The sequence below is a fragment of the Lithobates pipiens genome, unplaced genomic scaffold, assembly GCF_037356315.1.
Source record: "Lithobates pipiens isolate NorthernLeopardFrog02 unplaced genomic scaffold, aLitPip1_a1.2 Scaffold_22, whole genome shotgun sequence".
NCBI classification, from domain to species: Eukaryota; Metazoa; Chordata; class Amphibia; order Anura; family Ranidae; genus Lithobates; species Lithobates pipiens.
The window spans coordinates 281,455,922-281,479,013 of NW_027507784.1; the positions used below are offsets into that span (position 1 = coordinate 281,455,922).

The 23,092-nt window shown below is 46.0% G+C and overlaps 1 protein-coding gene across 1 annotated transcript in view; it reads right to left on the minus strand.

Annotated features, from left to right (window-relative positions):
- LOC143924696 (uncharacterized) overlaps positions 1–23,092 on the minus strand; it is a 101,905-nt gene that overhangs the window by 11,806 nt on the left and 67,007 nt on the right. Inside the window, exons 7-8 of the mRNA XM_077449113.1 lie at positions 18,857–18,956; positions 6,834–6,906 (exon numbers count right to left, since the gene is read on the minus strand). Coding sequence (XP_077305239.1) covers positions 6,834–6,906; positions 18,857–18,956 — 173 coding nt within the window. The remainder of the gene's footprint in view (positions 1–6,833; positions 6,907–18,856; positions 18,957–23,092) is intronic.

Below are 23,092 nucleotides of genomic sequence, written 5' to 3' on the forward strand. Positions count from 1 at the left end.
CTTTATGCCAGGAAACTGGAGATTGTCCATAGCAACCAAAAAGTGTCCGTTTACATCAAAAGTGGTTATAGACCAGCTAGAAAACAGTGATAATAAATTAGAATCACTCGCAGAATTGAGCGATAGTAATTTGTGGGGAAATTCATCATCAAACACTAAAAGTAATGACAGCGACATTTCTGCAACTCAGCATATTTCAGTGTTTTTGATTTGATTACATTATTGAATAATTTTTTATTATTATTATATTATTATTTGTTATAATTATTTAAATAAACAAGAAGGTGAATGTAGCTAAACCCATCCAAATAACCATAAAATATCACCTTGTAGCGCTAAATTAGTGTAAAAGTAATCAAATTGAAGTTACCCCTCAAACAACAAATTGTGTTACTCACAACAAAATATCTCTAAAAAAATGGAAAATATATATATATTTGTGAAAAGACTCAATGTGATAGTCTTAAAATAATAGTACATAGATTAAATCAATAGTCCATAAAAAAAAAAATTTTTAAATCCTTTTCATGTGCAAATCTTATCAGTGTCCATATAATACTGGTATAGCCTTCACCATACACCCTCAGTGACCGTGCCCCCCTCGTTGGAGAACTCACCAGCTGCGGCGCCCAGCACTCTTGTGCCAGGCTAGATGTGCGTTTAGATCACTCAAACGATGACAGCAGGTATCCAGCAATCAATGTATATTCTCCTTTAAGGCTTTAATGGAGCAACCCCTCAAAGCATCAGCTGCAACGCCCAGCACTCTCGTGTCAGGCTAGATGTGCGTTTAGATCACTCAAACGATGACAGCAGGTATCCAGCACTCAATGTATATTCTCCTTTAAGGCTTTTAATGGAGCAACCCCTCAAAGCACCTCAGAAAGAAGAACAAAAATCTCCCATAGTGCAACACTGTAAAAATTCTTTAATTCCAAAATTAAAATCCACTCATTAATGCACTCACATGTAAACAGCTTGAACGAAAGCACTTCAAAATCACTCCACTCCTTAGTAACAACGCACTTTACTCCAAGGCATTGGTGGTCACAGTCTTGGAGTAAAGTGCGTTGTTACTAAGGAGTGGAGTGATTTTGAAGTGCTTTCGTTCAAGCTGTTTACATGTGAGTGCATTAATGAGTGGATTTTAATTTTGGAATTAAAGAGTTTTTACAGTGTTGCACTATGGGAGATTTTTGTTCTTCTTTCTGAGGTGCTTTGAGGGGTTGCTCCATTAAAAGCCTTAAAGGAGAATATACATTGAGTGCTGGATACCTGCTGTCATCGTTTGAGTGATCTAAACGCACATCTAGCCTGACACGAGAGTGCTGGGCGTTGCAGCTGATGCTTTGAGGGGTTGCTCCATTAAAGCCTTAAAGGAGAATATACATTGATTGCTGGATACCTGCTGTCATCGTTTGAGTGATCTAAACGCACATCTAGCCTGGCACAAGAGTGCTGGGCGCCGCAGCTGGTGAGTTCTCCAACGAGGGGGGCACGGTCACTGAGGGTGTATGGTGAAGGCTATACCAGTATTATATGGACACTGATAAGATTTGCACATGAAAAGGATTTAAAATTTTTTTTTTATGGACTATTGATTTCATCTATGTACTATTATTTTAAGACTATCACATTGAGTCTTTTCACAAATATATATATTTTCCATTTTTTTAGAGATATTTTGTTGTGAGTAACACAATTTGTTGTTTGAGGGGTAACTTCAATTTGATTACTTTTACACTAATTTAGTGCTACAAGGTGATATTTTATGGTTATTTGGATGGGTTTAGCTACATTCACCTTCTTGTTTATTTATTCATACATTTAAGTAGCAGCTGGGAGAGGGGTTGTTGGCGCGGTGGTGATACACTTAGGTGGCAATTTTTGAGGTGTGTATCAAGTTTTTTACTTATTATATATAGTTATTTATATATATATATATATATATATATATATATATATATATATATATATATATATATATATATTATAATTTATGATTTCATATTTCAAATTTTATCATACCCGTGATGTCTATTAGACTCTTGTTTGGACAAATTTAAGTGAATTATTTCTAAGAATTACAGGCCTACAATATAAAACGCCAAATTTCCATGGAAAAATAATGGTACCGCTTTCGGCACCTAAAATCTGAAATAATCATACCGCCAGGGAGGTTAAGAGTACTATAATGAATAGTCGGTCCCGGCAATACACATAAAAGTAATTGAAAAAATGGCATGGGATTCCCCCACAATCCATTACCAGGCCCTTTGGGTCTGGTATGAATAATAAGGGGAGCCACGAAGCAAAAAAAATGTGTGTGGGTCCCCCAAATTCCATATCAGGCCCTTCAGGTCTGGTATGGATTTTAAGGGGAACCCCAAACCAAAATGTAAAACAAAATGGTGTGGGGGTCCCCCCAAAAATCCATACCAGACCCTTATCCGAGCACGCAACCTGGCAGGCCGCAGGAAAAAAAGGGGGAACGAGAGAGTGCTCCTCCTCCAGGCCACAACATGAGGAAGGTGCTTTGGGGTAGCCATTTTTACACTTTATTTGTGAAATGGTAGGGGTACATTTGTACCCCGTTACTATTTCACATGGGGGGAGTCCAGGATCTGGGGGTCCCCTTGTTAAAGGAGGCTTCCAGATTCTGATAAGCCCCCTGCCCACAGACCCCCACAACCACCGGGCAAGGGTTGTGGGGATGAGGCCCTTGTCCCCATCAACATGGGGACACGGGGCTTTGGGGGCTACGTCAAGTATCGCCTACTGAGGGACAATCAAGAGCAGGGTGTTATTGAAATTTAATACTGCCCATGAGAGGAGATGATTGCCGATGCACTCGCCAAGCCTGTGTTGAAGGAACGACAAAGCACATGCTGTTGAGAAGGGATGTTGGAAGAGCAACCTGCTTACATACTGTGACTGTATAATACTGTAGACATGTGCAGAATGAAAATGAAAATTGTTTAGCTTCGATTCGTTATTTACTTAAATTAGTTTAGTTAAATTTGTTTCATTCGTTTTCGGGGATTCGTTTTGTTTATTCTTTTTCAAATCGATTAAAAAAGTTTTTGCATCATTTTAGAATAGTTTTCGACTTTGAAAAGTTTTTGATTCAATTTTGAATAGTTTTTGAATTCAAAGAGTTTTCCAATTTCCAAAAAGAATAAAATAGAATAGAAAATAAAGGAATAGAATAGAAAAAAAAGTTTTCTATTCCATTCCTTTATTTTCTATTCTCTTTTATTCTCATTGGAAATTGGAAAAACGAATCGAATTTGAAAAGTTTTAGAATTTGAAAGCTATTTGAATTCAAAAAGTTTTCAAATTCTAAAACGATTCGAAAACTATTTAAATTAGAATCTCGTCTGAATTCAAATTTCGGATTTGTTTAACCGCTTTACAACCACCTCGCGCAGATATACTGCGGCAGTAGGGCACGTACAGGCAGAATCATGTACCTGTACATTGCCCTTTAAGAGGCGCACACCCGACAGGAGCTTCGTCAGCACAATCGCAGGTCCCGCAAACTCGATGTCCGCGGCGATACCCGCGAGCGTCTCACGGAGAAGAAGAACGGGGAAATGCATTTCCCCGTTCTGCCCAGTGACACTGTCACTGATCTCCGATCCCTGTAATCGGGAGTGGTGATCAGTGTTGTGTCACACACAGCCCCTCCCCCCCACAGTTAGAATCACTCCCTAGGGCACACAAACCCAGTGGTTTACCCCTTCACTGCCAGTCACATTTACACAGTAATCAATGCATTTTTAATTGCACTGATCGCTGTATGAATGTGAATGGTCCCAAAATCGTTCCAAAAGTGTCCAATCTGTCCACCATAATCTCACAGTCATGATAAAATAAAATTGCTGATTGCCACCATTACTAATAAAGAAAAATTATTAATAAAAATGCCATGAAACTATCCCCTATTTTGTAAACGCTATAACTTTTGTGCAAACCAATCAATAAACGCTTATTGTGTTTTTTTCTTAGCAAAAATATGTAGAAGAATACGTATCGGCCTAAACTGAGGGAAAAAAATTTTTTAGCTATATTTTTGGGGGATATTTATTATAGCAAAAAGTAAAAAATAATGTGTTTTTTTCAAAATTGGCGCTATTTTTATGTTTATAGGGAAAAAATAAAAACCGCAAAGGTGATCAAATACCACCAAAAGAAAGCTCTATTTGTGGGGAAAAAGGGACGTCAATTTTCTTTGGGAGCCACGTCGCACGACCACACAATTGTCAGTTAAAGCAATGCAGTGCCGAATCATAAAAAACGCTCTGGTCTTTGACCAGCCAAATGGTCCAGGGCTTAAGTGGTTCAATTCAATACTATCGAAGTATTCAAAGTATCTGAATTTCCAAATAATGAAAATTCGTCCGAATTTTAATTTGGAACGAAACAAACCACACATGTCTATAATAATGTGTTATCTATAGTAAGGTAATCAGAGCAAGTACCATCCTTATTGTGTTATATGCACTTGTTTGTGTTCTCTTCCTGTTTCTAATGCTATAAGACATAATCTAATATCCTCCATTAAAGTAAAGCCGTTTGCTGTATCCAAGAAGCTTCTAGCGCACAATACGATTTTTATTATTTGCAGAGTTGTGGGCACAGGAACAGGAGGCTCAAGAAATAGTGGCTCCTTTGGGGGCAAGCACTACATTAGTGTGTATGGCCAGATTTAGAGGGAGGGTCTGCCTGTTATAATGCATCTGATCACTGATCATTACAAGTAGAAACATGGAATTCAAAGTCACATATTGATGATGTGTCAACTGTAGATACTTTATCCAGTCAGTCAGACTGACTTCCTGCATAGTGCCTGCCTTTTGCCACACCACTCTGACAGGTTTCACCTTTACGGGGCTTAATTGTAGTGGTAGATCATTACAGATTGAACCAAAAACCAACACTCTGATCCTACAAGACTAAAATGTATACTATAAACAATCCCCCAATAGTATTCAAATAGTCTTTTTGTCCATGTACACATAAAATGATTAATACACTATATAATACACTATAGTCCCAATAACACGAGAATCGCACATTATAGGGATGATAGTGTATTTTGAACAATTCACGTGTACACAGATAAAAGACTATTATAGTGGGGGAATTATTTATAGTATACATTTTGGACTTTTTCTTTTATCCAAAAAAAAGTTTTTATTTTAAATCGAATACATACAGTCAAAAGATCAACATTTAGTCCATATACAGCAGTTATATACAAACCAGTATCCAATGGAAGCATTTCATATTCACCATCCTCATGTATCATACATCCTGAAGCCAGAGCCCATTTCACCGTACAACCAAAGTCTGAGATAGTTTGCCTCCCACACATGATCCATCAGTAATTCAGTAGGGTATCTGCATTCAGCCCACATTTAATCTCAAAAGTTGACCCATGATCAGGTCATCCGGGGCAAGCCCGGTGTTCCCAACCATGGGGCCCATGACTTAAAATTTTCAGAGCACCCCCTATGTTGGTAAATGACTTTTTCAATTCTCAGTGTATTACCTACAGCAGTGATCCATTCTTTGACCATGGGGGGGTGACCATGGGGGGGGTGAGTCAGGCTTCCAATGTAGCGTTATCAGTTAGCGGCCCCTAAAAAGGGCCCTCGTGAGAGCTTCTCTAGTGTGATGTTCCCATTCAAGCTCATCTAACAGATTCAGTATACAGTATTTGAGGTCTAATGGGATTGACACCCGAAACACTGTGTTCAGGGTGTCCATCACCCCCTTCCAGTATATGTGTAGTTTGGGTCAGCGCCACAACATGTGTTTCAGGTCCCCATGACCCCATTTGCATCTAGTACAGGTTGGTGTGGGTAGCGGTCCCATATTATGCAGCCTATGGGGTGTGTAGTATACTTTCAAGAGAGTGTGTGTAATTGTGTCAGCCTTTGTGTCACATTCAGGAAGCATATGGCCACTGTTTGTAGAGCTTCCTCCCACGTGTCCTCATCTAGGGGGCCTACGTCTGTTTCCCACTTCCTTTTTACTGTCAGGGGGTGCTTTGTGAGGTACTGTACATTTTGGTCTTTTGGATAAGAGCACTAGTTTGTGGTTAAATTTTTTCTACCTAGATATGTTGAATAAGGCATTTCCAGCTGCTTGGAGTAGGATATTTGGTGTTGCTAAATTGCATCAAGACTGCTGGATACCAGACAGTTTTAACAAATCATTACAGGTGCTGTATAAAGAGAAAATCTGCAACTTACTAGTTAATAACAATGAAGAAAGTCAACATAAGGACAATGCTAGGATGCTTGACATCCTTCCCCAAAGCACCCCCCCCCCCATGTTGAGGACACGTGGCCTGGTACGGCTCAGGAGGGGGCGCTCGCTCTTCCCCACCCCCTTTCCTGACCGGCCGGGCTGCGTGCTCGGATAAGGGTCTGCTATGGACTTTGGGGGGATCCCCACGCCGTGTTTTTGGCGTAGGGGTTCCCCTTTAAATCTATACCAGGCGACGGGGCCAGCGAGATGTCAATCTCGCAGATGGAGGCGGCGACATTCACTTCCTTCGCTAGTCCTGTCTACCTGAAAACAGGTTCAAAATTAACGGACTTTACTCCGTGTGTGGGCAAGTCCATTCATTTCAAAAGTCCGGTGGACTAGCACACAGACGGGCGGATTGTCCGCCAGACTGCCGAGTCCAGCGGACAATTTTGAGTCAAAACTTCTAAGTCCACCGGATAGTCCGATCGGGTGTATGCGGCATTGAAGGCTGTAGTGTTACTTTAAAAACAAAACAAAAAAAAACAATCTTCTGGTTATCCCTAACTCACCTGTAGTAGTTTGCTCTGGTAAAGCTTGCTTTTTGCTGGGTTGGGGATATTATTCCACCAATGCTTCTTGCATCTGAATATAAACATAAGAATATAAACAGTTTATTACTACTATTACTACTACTACTACTACTACTACTACTACTACTACTAAAATTAAAATGAGAAAAAAAAGGTAGTCTATTTAAGGATGCATATATCTAAAATTTACCAAAAATTTAAAACAAAAAAGGCTAAAAGAGAAAGAAAAGGGTGTTTGGTCTCTTTCCCAACCTCCTCTTAGGTTTAAACAAATTAAGTGGCATCCAAAAGTCACTTTTTATTAAACGTATTACTATTTGTGAATAAAGCAGATGGGAGATACCTGTTGGTTTTGTATACTGTGTACTCAGGTGACTAAAAGTGACCTTGTCAGTTCAGCACAAGAAAGTTCTTATACTTACCCCTACAACACCATGTGGCCCACCTTACCATCACAAAATTGAAGCCTCCATCAGGCACTTTAGCTTTTGACATTGCCAGGATTGTCAAACCCCATACACACGATCAGAAATTCTGCCAGCAAACGTCAGTTTTGAGCTTTTGGTCAGAAATTCCGATCGTGTGTATGCTCCATCGGACTTTTGCTGACAGAATTTCAGCCAGCAAAAGATTGGGAGCAGGTTCTCTATTTTTCGGTCGAAAAAAGTTCTGATCGGAAATTCCGATCATCTGTACAAATTCCGATGCGCAAAACTCCTACGCATGCTCGGAAACAATTTGATGCATGCTCGGAAGCATTGAACTTAATTTTCTCGGCTCGTCGTAGTGTTGTACGCCACCGCGTTCTTGGCGGTTGAAAGTTCAGAGAACTTTTGTGTGACCATGTGTATGCAAGCCAAGCTTGAGCGGATTTCCGTCAGAAAAATCATCCAAGTTTTTTCCGCTCATGTGTATGGGGCATCAGTGTCTGTATCCACGGCTTTGTCCTGCGGTTCTATCCACCAACCCCTATGTCACTTCAGAACTCCACAGTGATGTATGGGTCACAGGATGGAACTACAGCATACAAGGACAGAAGTATCCAACCCTGGCAGTATCAAATGCAGAATAGACTTATGGAGACTGCAGAGAGAAGTATAAGTGCTCTTCTATTGCAGGAGGCTTTTATCTTGATTTTTTATTAACATGCCAGGGTAGTTTTTCCCATTTGCTTTAAAGCTCAGCCCCTGACCCACTTATACTTACCTTACTCACATTCCAATGCTGCTCTGTTACTCTATAGTCTTAACAGATATATACAAAATTATAGAGTGTCCAGAACACATAGTACAGTAAAATAATATAGGAAGGTACCGAGCTGAATAAAGTCTTACTGAAATATTTTAAAAACTCTTGGTCCTGCTGCAAAGTGATAGAAAGAAGCCCACAACTAAAACTAAAACGAGAGAAGGAAGGGGATGGGAGCACAGACCTCGTCTATTACCTAATGCACAATTATTATAATAAATGTAATATTGCTTTAAAGCAAGACTCAGGGACCAGCAGCTTAACTCCCCAGCTATAGCCAACAGCAGGGGTACCGTAATTTCCAGCGTATAAAAGACAACCTTTTACACTTCAAAAAACGGGCAAAAAGCAGGGGTTGTCTTATACGCGGATGTGTGGTAATACTGTACAGTAGCTTTGGCTACATACAGTATACATCGCTGAGCCAATCCCAGCGAGTGATGTATTCTATTAATGAATACAGAGCCTGCTCAGATTGGAGTAATAACCTCTGCCAATCCGAGCAGGCTTCATACAGTAGCCTGCTCGGATTGGCTTTGAGAGTCAGAGAGGCGCGGGCTGATGATGTTACAGCCTCTGCCAATCCAAACAGGTGTTTTATTCATTAATAGAATATATCACTCGTCGTGATTGGCTCAGCGCAGTATGGTTCCAGCAAGAAGAAGGAAATAAAAGAAGTATGAAGCCTCGGAAAGGGGGATCGTCTTATACAGTGAGTATAGAAAATAGTGTAGAAAAACAGTAAAATTAGGGGATCATCCTATATGCCCGGTTGCCTTATACAGTGGAAAATACGGTCAGAGAAATTTTCTTGATAATTTAATCCTCAGCAAGATCGAAGACACTCTTTCCATTTTTGTGATGTTATTGAGTGATGTCCAATGATGCTAGCGAGTGTAATATTCAATTTTTAATAATGTGCATTTATTAGTACACAAGGCTTGTGCACCCTCTGTTGTCTTAATCCTGTGTAAGCTTTAGGTTGGATGGTGTTGGAGTTAACCAGTGGCGGTCCCTCCATTAGGGGTGCCGCCCCCCTAATCCATGTGTCCAGCCCCTAATCTACATGCAGGGTGCCGGATGCATGGATTTCAATGTTTTTTTTTAAATTTAAAGCACATGATTAGAGCTTGAGACTCTACTCAGCTTCAAATAAGGGTGGGCTCAGGGCACAGAGCACTGCGCGCGGAGCAAACCTAGTTCTGTGACAATAGTGAATTAATATTGCTATTGTCTTCCTGAATCTCCTCCTGGCCAGCCAGGGAGTGGGTCTTAAGACTCGACTGGCTGAGAGGAGAAGCAATCGTATTGGTCGCTGAGGGAAGGAGGAGGGATGCCAGAGACACAGGGTGAAGATGCCAAGGAGGAAGCCGCCACCAAGAAGGAGGAGACGCAGGAAGGAGCCGAAGCTGCTAGATGGGGTAAGTGAGGGGTTGGTGGGGGGACGGACGAGCGAGTGAACGTTGGACTTACCAACCAAACAAGGCATGGGGGTGTGGCATTGGGTGTCTTGTTTACTGCCCCCCCCCCCCCAATTATGCAGCACTAGCCGCAACTGGAGTTAACACAGAATTGATGGTGTCACCCCCCCTCCCATTACAGTGTGACAATTGGCCCTTAATGCCAAAGTACTGCATAATTGTAAGAGGTCACACATTTCTCTACACCAAAAGCTCTGGGTGCTTGATATGACGCAGGAATGGAGCATCAGGGGCAGCCTACAGTGCCAGGGTTTCAGTATCAGGGATAGAGCCGTCAATCTAGAAAGCAGTGGAATTGACTAGGTGTGATCCAGGGGCGTACCTAGAGCATTCGGCACCCGACGCAACTCCTATATCTGGCACCCCCCCTCACTTTAAAATGTAAAAACACCACACTGTGTCCCCTGCATACCTCTGCATCCCCCCAATATCTCTTTGTCACTACTACTACTCCACAACTGGATTCCTTTACATTGCACAGCCCCCCGCAGCTCTGGATCCCTTTACATTACACACCTCTGGACTAGGGATGAGCTTCGTGTTCGAGTCGAACATACGTTCGACTCGAACATCGGCTGTTCGCCCATTCGGCGAATTCCGAACGTTATGGGCCGTTCGCGCCAAATTCGTGTGGCGCTCATGGCCCACAATGCACTGCATCATCGCAGTGCATTGCTGGCTCATGATTGGCCAAGCATGCACTGTGACCCCGCATGCTTGGCCAATCACAGCGCCAGCAGCGAGGAGAGCCATGATTGGCCACAGGCAGGATGCCTGTGGCCAATCATAGCTCAGGCTGTGTAGTACACGCCCCACACTATATAAGGCCGCCAGCGCGGCGGCCTAGTGTAGTGTGTTGGCGTCTGAAGCAGTTAGTGGGTGTTCTGTGTACCTTCAACACAGTACACACCGATCGTTTTCGGCCGATTTTCGATCTTGCTGTTGTGTAGTGGTTGTTGTCTGTGTGCCCTGACCGCAGTATACACCGCTATATTCACCTCACCTATATAGCTAGTGATCTATCTTTTATAATAGAGCTTGCAGTCAGTAGTGTTAGGAGCTTGTGCGTGCTGTCTGCGTGCTCTGTACCCAGTACACACCGCTATATCCACCTACATAGCTCTTCTCTATTTGAGCCCACTTGCCATCTGCAGGAGTTATTGGAAGTTGTGTGTGCCTCCAGCACAGCACAGTATACATCTGTATATACCCCTTTATCTCTGGTGTTCTATAAAAAAGGCATCTGCAGGAGTTAGTGGGTTTTTTGTGCCTCCAGCACAATATACACCTGTATCTACCCTTTATTGCTGTTTTACCCAACTCCCTTCAGGCCATTACCATGTCTGGAAGGCCAGCAAGGAGAGGCAGACAGGCGCGAGCCGATAAAAGAGGGCAAGCAGGCTCTGTGTCTAGAGACAACAGTGCTGGTCGTGGACGCGGTGCATTGTCATCAGCACGTGGCCATGGGACACGCTTGTCCTTTTCGGCAGCTGGACATGTTGAACTGCAACATGCCAACGACTTGGTAGAGTGGATGACCAAGCCCTCTTCATCCTCCTCATCCTCTCTCACCCAGTCTCAGGGTACTAGCAAAGCAGCTGCCAACGCATCGTCTTCCCTCCTCTCAATGTCATCATCAGTGACTCCTTCCCTAGACCCACCACGTCCTCCTGAGGAGTCTCCTGAACTCTTTGAGCACAGTGTTGGGTACATGCTCCAGGAGGATGCCCAGTGTTTTGTGGGCTCTGATGATGACACTCAGCTAGAGGAAGGCAGTAGCGTGAGCGCAGAGAGAGGGGATGCTCAAGAAGGACAGCAATATGGCAGTCATGTTCCACAAGCTGCAGAATACTGCCAGGTTTGCTACAGCGATGAAGAGGGAGGGGATGATGAGGGCACTGACTCCACGTGGGTGCCTGGAAGGAGAGAGGAGGAGGAGGAGGCACATGTCCAACGAGGCAGGATGCCCTCCGGGGGCCAGCTTAGGGGCAGCACACCGACTGAATCACACCGCAGAGCTCCGCCTGTGCAGGGCGCTGCCTCTGCGCATTATTCTAAAAGTTCTTTGGTGTGGGCCTTTTTTGAGACGAGTGCATCAGATCGCACCGCTGCTATTTGCAACATATGTCTCAAGCGTATCTCGCGTGGCCAAAACATCAGCCGCTTGGGCACCACATGCTTGACCAGACATATGTTGACCTGCCATGCAGCTCGTTGGCAAGCGTACCTCAAAGACCCACACCAAGTGGACCTCTCCTTGCTCCTCATCAGCTGGCATCTCCAACCCCACTAGACCTTCAGTCCTCTCTGAAACCTGCTCTGAGAGGAATGAAGGTGCAGAATTAGGTGTGTCACAGCCAAGTGCTTCCGGGAACTCTGCTAGCAGTACACCCACGTCCGATTATAGCAGGCAAATGTCCCTGCCCCAGCTGCTGGACCGGCGAAAGAAGTTCACTCCCAGCCATCCACATGCCCAGCGGTTAAATGCTAGCTTGGCTAAATTGCTAGCACTTCAACTGCTGCCTTTTCAGTTGGTAGACTCGGCCCCCTTCCGTGAGTTTGTACAATGTGCGGTTCCTCAGTGGCAGGTCCCCAAACGCCACTTTTTCTCACGGAAGGCGATTCCGGCTCTCTACCGGCATGTGGAAGGCAATGTCCTTGCCTCGCTGGACAGGGCGGTCAGCGGTAAGGTGCATATTACCGTTGACTCATGGTCCAGCAGGCATGGACAGGGACGTTACCTGTCTTTCACGGCCCATTGGGTCACTCTTCTGGCAGCTGGGAAGGATGCAGGACAAGGTGCAGTAGTGTTGGAGGTTGTTCCGCCACCACGCCTCCAAAATGCTACTATTGGTTGTGACACACCTCTCTCCTCCACCCCCTCCTCTTCTTCTTCCTCCATGGCCTCTTCCAGTGCTCTGTCCTCAGAACCAGCGGTGCTTCGTAGGCGTTCCAGGGGCTACGCAAGTACGCAGGCAAAACGATGCCATGCCGTGCTTGCGCTGGTTTGTTTGGGGGACAGGAGCCACACTGGGGCGGATGTTTTGTCAGCTCTGCAGGGGCAGGCCGAGAGGTGGTTGACGCCACGCCAGCTTAAGCCAGGAATGGTGGTTTGTGACAATGGCACCAACCTCCTCTCCGCCCTCCGACAGGGACAACTGACCCATGTGCCCTGTGTAGCTCACGTCCTTAACCTGGTGGTGCAGCGGTTCTTGGGCAGGTACCCCGGCTTACAGGATGTCCTGAAGCAGGCCAGGAAAGTCTGTGTGCATTTCCGCCGATCATTTAATGCCTGTGCTCGACTGGCTGAGCTCCAAAAGGAGTTGAACCTGCCCAAGAACCGCCTTATATGTGACATGCCCACCAGGTGGAACTCAACGTTGGCCATGCTGCAGCGGCTGCACATGCAGCAGAGGGCCATCAATGAGTACCTGTGCGACTACGGCACCAGGACAGGGTCAGGGGAGCTCGGTTTTTTCTCACCACGCCAGTGGGGCATGATCAGGGATGCATGCACTGTCCTGTCACCGTTTGAGGAGGCCACAAGGATGGTGAGCAGTGACAGTGCATGCATCAGTGACACTGTACCTCTTGTCCACCTCTTGGAGCATACACTGCGTGGAATAATGGACAGGGCACTTGAGGCAGAACAGAGGCAGGAAGAGGAGGAATTCCTTGCCTCTCAAGGCCCCCTTTATCCAGACAGTGTTCCTGCTGTGCCACCCATCACACAGGAAGAGGATGAGGAGGAGGAAGAGGAGGAGGAGGAGGATGATTGTGTCAGCATGGAGGTGGAGGCTGGCACTCAGCATCAGCAGCAGCAGCAGCAGCAGCAGTCTTGTAGGGATGATTTACAGTCCCAAGAAACACGTGGACTTGTACGTGGCTGGGAGGAGGTAGCTGCGGATCATGTTGTCCTTAGTGACCCAGAGGACTCCGGACCGAATGCCTCAGCTAACCTACGCTGCATGGCCTCCCTGATCCTGCAAAGCCTGCGGAAGGATCCTCGTATTCTTCGGATCAAGGAGAGGGACCATTACTGGCTGGTCACTCTCCTTGATCCACAGTACAAGGGTAAGGTTGCCGACCTTATCTTGCCATCACAGAGGGAGCAGAGGATGAGACATCTCCGGGAGGCCTTGCAGAAAGGTCTGTGCAACGCGTTCCCAGAGACTGGGAGGTTACAAACTCCTGGTCCTGGACAGCGTGTTGCTGAGGCATCGGTCAGAAGGAGCGGTGGAGAAGGTGGCCGTCTGACTGATGCTTTCAGACAATTTTTTAGTCCGCAGCCCCAAGGTATGATCGGTTCCAGCACCCATCGCCAGCGTCTGATTTACATGGTGCAGGAATACCTAGGGGCAAGGTCAGACTTGGACACCTTTCCCACCGAAAATCCTCTGGCTTACTGGGTCTTGAGGATGGATCACTGGCCAGAGCTTGCACAGTATGCAATTGAGCTACTGGCCTGTCCTGCATCCAGCGTTCTTTCGGAACGCACCTTCAGTGCTGCTGGTGGCTTTGTTACCGATCACAGGGTGCGCCTGTCCACCGAATCAGTTGATCGACTGACCTTCATCAAGATGAATCAGTCTTGGATCACCCACAGCTACCAAGCACCTGAAGCTGATGTAACAGAATAATTTTTTTTGAAATATCACATCCCTTCAAGACTGCCTATGCTGATGCTGAGTGACTGTCCTTTTATGTTGATTGTCTATCCTCTTCCTCCTCCGCTGATATGTTGGAAGAACATTTCTGGTTCTGGGTGATGCCTAAGGCCCAATTTTTCTGCCCCTGTTTAACAGGGGCGTTTAAGTACAATTTTTGATGCAATGCCTTGCAGCAGGGCTAATTCCTGCAATCAAACAAGAGTATATGGGAGAGGTTGCAGTGTGGTGGCACCAGCACCAGTGCCTAAGGCCAAATTTTTCTGCCCCTGTTTAACAGGGGCGTTTAATTACAATTTTTGATGCAATGCTTTGCAGCAGGGCTAATTCCTGCAATAAAACAAGAGTATATGGCAGAGGTTGCAGTGTGGTGGCACCAGCACCAGTGCCTAAGGCCCAATTTTTCTGCCCCTGTTTAACAGGGGCGTTTAATTAAAATTTTTGATGCAATGCTTTGCAGCAGGGCTAATTCCTGCAATAAAACTAGAGTATATGGAAGAGGTTGCAGTGTGGTGGCACCAGCACCAGTGCCTAAGGCCCAATTTTTATGCCCCTGTTTAACAGGGGCGTTTAAGTACAATTTTTGATGCAATGCTTTGCAGCAGGGCTAATTCCTGCAATAAAACTAGAGTATATGGCAGAGGTTGCAGTGTGGTGGCACCAGCACCAGTGCCTAAGGCCCAATTTTTCTGCCCCTGTTTAACAGGGCGTTTAATTACAATTTTTGATGCAATGCTTTGCAGCAGGGCTAATTCCTGCAATAAAACTAGAGTATATGGCAGAGGTTGCAGTGTGGTGGCACCAGCACCAGTGCCTAAGGCCCAATTTTTCTGCCCCTGTTTAACAGGAGCGTTTAATTACAATTTTTGATGCAATGCTTTGCAGCAGGGCTAATTCCTGCAATAAAACTAGAGTATATGGGAGAGGTTGCAGTGTGGTGGCACCAGCACCAGTGCCTAAGGCCAAATTTTTCTGCCCCTGTTTAACAGGGACATGTAATTACAATTCTTGATATAATATTTCACAGGAGGGCCCCTTCCTGTGCCCACCCAGAGTAACGGTGAGGACTTATAGTGTTGTGGCACCAGCACCACAACCACCAAAGGTCAATTTTTCTACCACTGTTCAACAATGGCATGTAATTACAATTCTTGATATAATCGTTCACAGCAGGGCGCTCCAGCGCCCACCAAGAGTCACTTTGAGGGCTTACAATGTTGTGGCAAAACCAACACCTTGTTCCGCCATTTCTGCAGAGCATATAGGGCAGGCCCCTACTTTCAAACATCCAATTTACAAACATCTCCTACTTGCAAACGGAAGGAGACAACAGCAAGTGAGATGAAAAAAGATGGACGACAAAACAAATTATACAGGGGTGATAACCCTTCCCTATGTTTTCCAAAAAGCTTAAAAATAGTTTTTTTTGACTGGAGCTACACTTTAAAAATGTACCAGTTGAAAATTACAAACAGATTCAACTTAACACAACAAACCTACACAGTCCCTGTCTTGTTTGCACCGCCTGTATACTGCTGTTCTGAGTATATAGGGCCTGGGGGCCACACGCATTTCCTTTTTTTAATATGGGTACAGGGTTCCCCTTAATATGCGTACAAGACCCAAATAGGCTGGTAATGGGCAGGGAGGGCTACCCATGCCATTTTTCTCAATGATTTTTAACCATATTGCAGGAACCAGATATAACATTAAAACCGCAAGCAGTTTTAAATAGTGTTATTTCCGTTTAATGTCATTTTGTGCAGGGACTGTTCTAAACACGGGAAACACGTGGCACTTCACAGGCATACTACAGACACCCCCCAGGCACCATATTTAAAGGAATATTTCACTTTTTTTTCACTTTAATCGTCATTAAAATCAGTGCTCCCGCCAAAACGGCCATTTTTAAAAACATTTTATGCATTTACCCATGTCCCCTGGGGCAGGAGCCAGGTCCCCAAACCCTTTTTAGGACAGTATCTTGCATATTAGCCGTTAAAATTATTACTTTTAATTTCGAACGTTCGAGTCCCATAGACTTCAATGGGGTTCTAAAGTTAGTTCGAATTTGGGGTCCGTTCGAAAGTTCTGGTGCGAACTGAACCGGGGGGTGTTCGGCTCATCCCTACTCTGGACCCCTTTACATTACAAAACCGGTGAACCTCTGGACCTCTTTACATTACACATCCCCCTGTACCTCTAGACCCCTTTACATTACACAACCCCCTGTACCTCTAGACCTCTTTACATTGCACAACCCCCTGAACCTCAGGGCCCCTTTACATTACACAGCATCCTGCACCTCTAGACCCCTTTACATTACACAACACCCTGCACCTCAGGACACCTTTACATTACAAAACCCTCTGCACCTCCTGGACCCCTCTACATTACACAGCTCCCTGCACCTCTGCACCCCTTTACATTACACAGCACTGTGCACCTCAGGACACCTTTACAATACAAAACCCTCTGCACCTTTGGACCCCTTTAAATTACACAGCACCCTGCACCTCTGGACCCATTTACATTACACAACCCCCTGAACCTCAGGGCCCCTTTACATTGCACAGCACCCTGCACCTCTAGACCCCTTTACATTACACAACACCCTGCACCTCAGGACACCTTTACATTACAAAACCCTCTGCACCTCTGGACCCCTTTACATTACACAACCCACTGCACCTGTGGACCCCTTTACATTACACAGCCCCCTGCACCTCTGGACCCCTTTACATTACACAGCACTGTGCACCTCAGGACACCTTTACATTACAAAACCCTCTGCACCTTTGGACCCCTTTACATTACACAGCACCCTGCACCTCTGGACCCATTTACATTACACAACCCCCTGAACTGAGCCTCAGGGCCCCTTTACATTACACAGCACCCTGCACCTCTAGACCCCTTTACATTACACAGCACCCTGCACCTCAGGACACCTTTACATTACAAAACCCTCTGCACCTCCTGGACCCCTTTACATTACACAGCACCCTGCACCTCTGGACCCCTTTACATTACACAACCCCCTGCACCTCAGGACCCCTTTACATTACACAACCCCCTGCACCTCAGGACCCCTTTACATTACACAGCACCCTGAAGCCTTTGGGTTCACACTGGTGTCTTGCAGTTTGTCGCAGTGCTGAGGTATATGCAGTTTTTCTGCATATAATCCTCATTTTTAGCTGCAGTCCCACAGACGTCTATTAGCTTGGGTAATTTAACTGTGTTTTCTGAAAGATTCAGTATAGAGGGCATTTGGTGCGCTTTCAGAAAATGGTGCAAAAATGTGTAACCTAATAGAAGTCTGGGGGACTGTCACTGTAGTGAAAATTGAGGCAACTGAACCACAGTGCATCAGTGTGAACCCACTTGAGTCCTGGTTCACATATATGCGATGCAGGAAGCGGCAAGATACCAGTGCATCCCCAGATCGGTTTGCAAATCGCAGTGAGAACTGTGAAATGGTGCAAGAATCGGATTGCATAGGTGTAAACACCCATCCAATCCATTTCCAGTGCAGACCAAAAAAAGGGTCCCTCACCATTTTGGTGCAAATGTGATTTCAGCCGTACAGTTTGTATGACTGAATTTGCATCGCACAGATATTGCATGTGATTTGCACAGCAATTCGGTGCAAATCACATGCAATGTCTATGAACACACTAGTGTAAACCCTGGTAAAGGAACATGATGGGAACATGATGGGAACATTCTGGAGGACAACAGAGGAAAGAGGGGGAGTGGATGAGATTTGGGAGAGAGAGGGCAGAGTCTGGACACAGGGACAGTGCTGATAACTTACTTGGATGTTCTTCCTCACACTGTTTAAATGTTCCCTCCCCCACATTCCTTTCAGACACAGCACAGCTCAGCACACAGGCTGCACGGAGCATGAATGGGACACGCAGGGGAGAGAGGGGGCAGAGCTAATGCAGACTCTTCCATCTCTGTGGAGTGGGGGGGGGGGGGGGGGGTTGTACTCACTCACTGGGCTTTTAGAATTTAACAGAGAGTGAGAGCATTGTGACAATGGGTCAGTCTGCCTGAGGTCTCCCTGCTCAGCATGTCACATCGGCTGCACTACCAAGCCTGACCCACTCTCACTGTTTCATACAGGGGAGCCGCCTGACACCCCCCCAATGTGTGGCACCAGGGGCAGACCGCAACCCCCGCCCCCCTAGTTAGTACGCCACTGGTGTGACCAGATGCTAATTGACAGGCTAGAGCAGTGGTTCTCAACTCCTGTCCTCAGGACCCGCTAACAGGCCAGATTTTAAGTATTACCTTGGGGAGATACAGACTAGAATACTACAATCACTGAGCAGCAAATTAGATCACCTGCAATGTGTTTCAGTTATCTTGCAAACCTGGCCGGTTGGTGAGTCCTGAGGACAGGAGTTGAGAACCACTGGGCTAGAAGCTTGTGAATCAGCAGTGACAATACTAATATCCACACCATCGCAACATCTTCTTTTCCACTGTAGGGCAAGCAGGGACTGCTGGCCAGGTAGCCCCATGCCAGAATGGGACAATGCCCCATTGTGCACAGCTCAATTTAAGTACTAAGCATAATAATGGTTATGATTACCTGGTAAGGCAGACATAGAGCACAATAATTAGGCATACCAACACAAAACATGTGATCGGGATAATGATATTTCTCAGATCCAGTATAGTAAATGCGTAATCTGTAAAAAAAATAAAAAAAAACAGGAAAATGATTACAATTTAATGACAATTTTAATATACATTTTTAATTTCCCAATAATAAATAGAAAAGTGTAAAAATATTTACACACACTTCTGAAAAGTGTAAAAATATTTACACACACTTCTGAAAATTGTAACAATATTTACACACACTTCTCAAAATGTTGAACAGATAATAAAACAATCTTAAAGTGAGGGTGCAGGGAAAGACAAAATGATTGTGGTAATGCTAGTGACTGCGTCATACAGTATATTCAAGTTTTCATTTTGTCTATACGTTTGGTCATCTCACATCGTATTCAACCATTTTTGAACCATAAAGGGTTTCAGTAAAACCAGTAACAAAAAGCCGGCCACTGCCCACACCTATTACTGGCCTCCACAGTGAGGAGCCCATGGAGGGCATATACATATAAAACAAAGACAATTTCATAGCTCAACTCACCAACCAGTCGGCTGACCAACCAAATTAACCTGTCTAACCGTCTGTTAAAGCAGAGGTTTAGTTAGCACACATTTGCAAACGCATGTGTAAGCTGCAAGGCCTCGTCACGGCACCCTGCGTTGCTTGCAGTTCTAACACTACAAATTTATAAGTGTCTCCACAGTGGAAGTACATGCATGGAATGGATAGATGTGGACAGGTAAGCCTGGAGACTGCCCAAGCCCCCTTAAAGGAACAGGAGCACACTGGACACCCAGCAGGAGCACAATGGCAGCCAAGGTGCCCAGTGTGTCCCCGGACCATATATACAAACAGTAACAAAAAACTGGCCACTGCTGGTGATCTGCTCCGACAGCGGATGGGGCGGAGCACCAGGAGGTAGGCTCGAGCTGAGCGTCTCCATCCCTCCCCGCCCTATGGAATCCCCGCGGATCATCGCTCCCTCCCCCGCCACGCGGTGACAGCTGAGCGGCGAACGGACCGGTCACCCCCCTCCAATCCATGCGGAGGGGAGCCGGACTGCGCCCGCAATACGCGCCAACCCCTCCATATCCTACAGCTTAGCCTGGGAGTGAGGCGACTTGTCCCCCCGGTAGAAGGCGGTCACGCTGTACCTCTGCATCCAGACGCCGGGCCCCAGACGCCGGACCAGAGCTCTAGGGGACGAAGAGGCGAGTAGCACAGCGGGCCCCCGCCTCACGCAGTATACACAGAGGACACACCAGGTCGCAGGTCAGAGGCACTCCGAGATAAAGATCAGCAACAATCCGTCCTCCACGGCAAAGCGAGAGACACGTCCCTCTGTTAAGGGATGGTAAGGTCTGACACTGGAAGAGGCCGGCTCCTGGCTCGTATCGCTGGAAACCAACAAAACGTGAGTTAAGCTGGGGAGTGAGGGGTGGCTGTCCCGGGAGAAAGGAGAAGTGCAGCAGATCTGAGGGAACTCTGTGAACTGTGGATTGTGATATACGGAGAGGTACATAGTAAGAGACGCAATAATATAGACACTCTTCCTTATCTCTCTGGGGCATGCACGAGGAGCTGATTTGAGGGAAAGTAGGAAAGAAGCCCTGGAAAGATTTTAAAAGGACTGCTTTAAACTCGCTCATCTATATAGGCTCTGTTCGCATTGAGAGAGCGCATAGTAGTATTATTAGAGGGGGGGGCTGCCTATGTAAAGGCAATAGCCAAAAGCCCTGAAGATTCGCTCAATCAGAAAAGGCGTAGAGGTGTGCAGGCCCTCCGAACAGCGAACCAAGTTGTACGAAACACTAACCCCCTGAGTCAATGTTCGGACAGAGGAGAATGGCCCTGAGTAGGGGACCGGCGGAGGGGTGCGAGTACTAGTGAGCATTCGGAGCGGCGGCTTATGTCCCATGTGGGGTTGTCAATAGTTTGCACCATAAATACCTGCGTTAGTAGCTGTGACAAACAATAGGGGGGGGGGTACAAACGGAGATCCCATAACATTCTGGCCCCCGAACGTGTTGAGAGGGGGGGGTAGAGCCCTGGAAACACCCCGCTTTGACAACAGTACCCCGAAGTTTGACTCTAATGCAAGGGAACGTCAGAGGATTATAAGCCGAAGAACCTTAATCAGGGTAAACAGGGGCTCGCAAATACCCCCCGGCTAACAGCACACCCCCAACTTAACTCTGCAGTACTTGAGCCCAGATCTACATCACCCTGATTGTGTCTGGAAGGAGGGAAGCAGAACTGGAACAGAGAAGCCAAGAAGGCACCACGGTAATAGGCAGTAACAGGTGGAGAAGTATCGCTCTGAAGCAAGGAGAAGGGGACAGGACACTCTGGTGGCAGGAGAGGGTTAAACGGATTAAGATACCGTAGACAACTGGCATTACTGCCATTCCTTACAGTGTTAAGTCGGAATATTTGTAGATATGCCGCTTGTGCCCACTTATGTAGGTAGATAAAGTGACAAAGACTGGGCGGACAACTACCACCACCCATAGTGGTCTCCCGGATTCTTGACTCTCTCTGCCCTCATTTTTGTTTGGTTTTTGTTTTTCCGACATACTTATCCTGTACTGGTATATGAATCTGGACACTTTTTGCTCAAAGGGCCTATGTAACCCATTGAAACCCATTGAAGTAAGGGGGGTCGGGGTCTGGTAGTAGGAAGTGGAGACGTGAAAAGTGGAAGCTAGACCTAGGCAGAAACTGATCCTAGTGTCGGTGTCCCCCAAATTTAGGGTATCTACGGCTGTATCCTTACCCTCGCTGGGTAAGAGGGATAGAAAGGAGGGAGAGCCGGCTAACAGGTTCATGGGGAAGGACACTTGGGTCTAGTTGGTTGATTGAAGGGGGTGTGCTTATCTTGACCTCACTATATACACTCCCGACCTGAAACTTACGGGGACCCCCAGATAGACTAGAGGGGAGGTAACAAGTGGTAGGCCTCGATCATAAAGAGAAGATAGAAAGGAGGAGTCAGAGGGCGAGAAGGGGAGCGGGAGAAGCAGAAAAGAACTGGGTAGACTTAAACGGAAGAATGAGAGGGAAAACTAAATCAAGTAAAAATGTGCCGCCGGTGCCCAGCCCAGGGGGTATCCAGCGGTACATGGCAAGTAATTCTAGCTTATTAGAGGAAGGCCCGATCAGCCCTAAGTCAGGAACAATGCGGAGATCAGGACTCAATAGGCAGAAGATACCAGAAGAAAGTAAAGGGGGTAAGGTAAATGGAACCAAGATGGGGGCCTCGAAGGAAGTAGGTATCCCCAACCATAATAATAGCAGACCCCCTCAGGTAAGGGAAGAGATAATAGCAGTAGAAGAGGATAATAGAAGGGAAGGAACGTCGCAACTTATACCCCAGGGGGAGGAGGCATCTACAATAAAGGTAATGCTAGCGGAGATGTTTGCCAAAATGGAGGAGTCATTAAAAATAGAAATAGCAGGAGTAAGGGCAGACATAGGCCAAATCCTCGGGAGGGTGGAAGAAATAGAGGTAAGATTAGACAACCAGGAGCAAAGGTTGAATGAGATAACAGGTCAAATTTCCTCTCTCCAGACAGCAAACAGAAACCTCCAGTATAAATTAGAGGACCAAGAGAACCGAGGCAGAAGGAAGAATGTACGCATCAAAGGCCTCCCAGAGAAATATAGGACTGGAGAACTGGGGGGTATAGTACAGCAGATATTCAACCCGGTATTGGAGAGAGAGCCTACTGACACCTTAAAGATAGACAGAGTCCACAGAATTACTAGGCAGAGGGTAGAAAGGGAGGAATCCCCTAGAGATGTGATAGTAAGGTTCCACTACATGGAAGAGAGAGGTTTAATAATGGAAAAACTGAGGACAAGGACAGGGGTGACCTTTGAAGGTGCAGAATTGCAGGTGTTCCCCGACCTTGCGGCAGAAACGTTGAAGAGAAGGAGATTACTAAAACCCCTTACACAACGGTTGTTGGCAGAAGGAGCAACCTACCAATGGGGCTTCCCAGCCTGCCTGAAAGGGAAAAGAGAGGGCCGCTCTGCAATTCTGCGATTCCCTGAGGATTTGAATGGGTTTTGTGAAAGGTTGGACATAACACCTCCCCAGTTACCAGGGTGGGAGGAAGAAGAGAAGGGCACTAGGCCTACACAAAGGGACCTAAGATGGAGGAGAAGGAGAGGAGCAGAGTTTAATCCAGAGGGGGTCACCCTAAG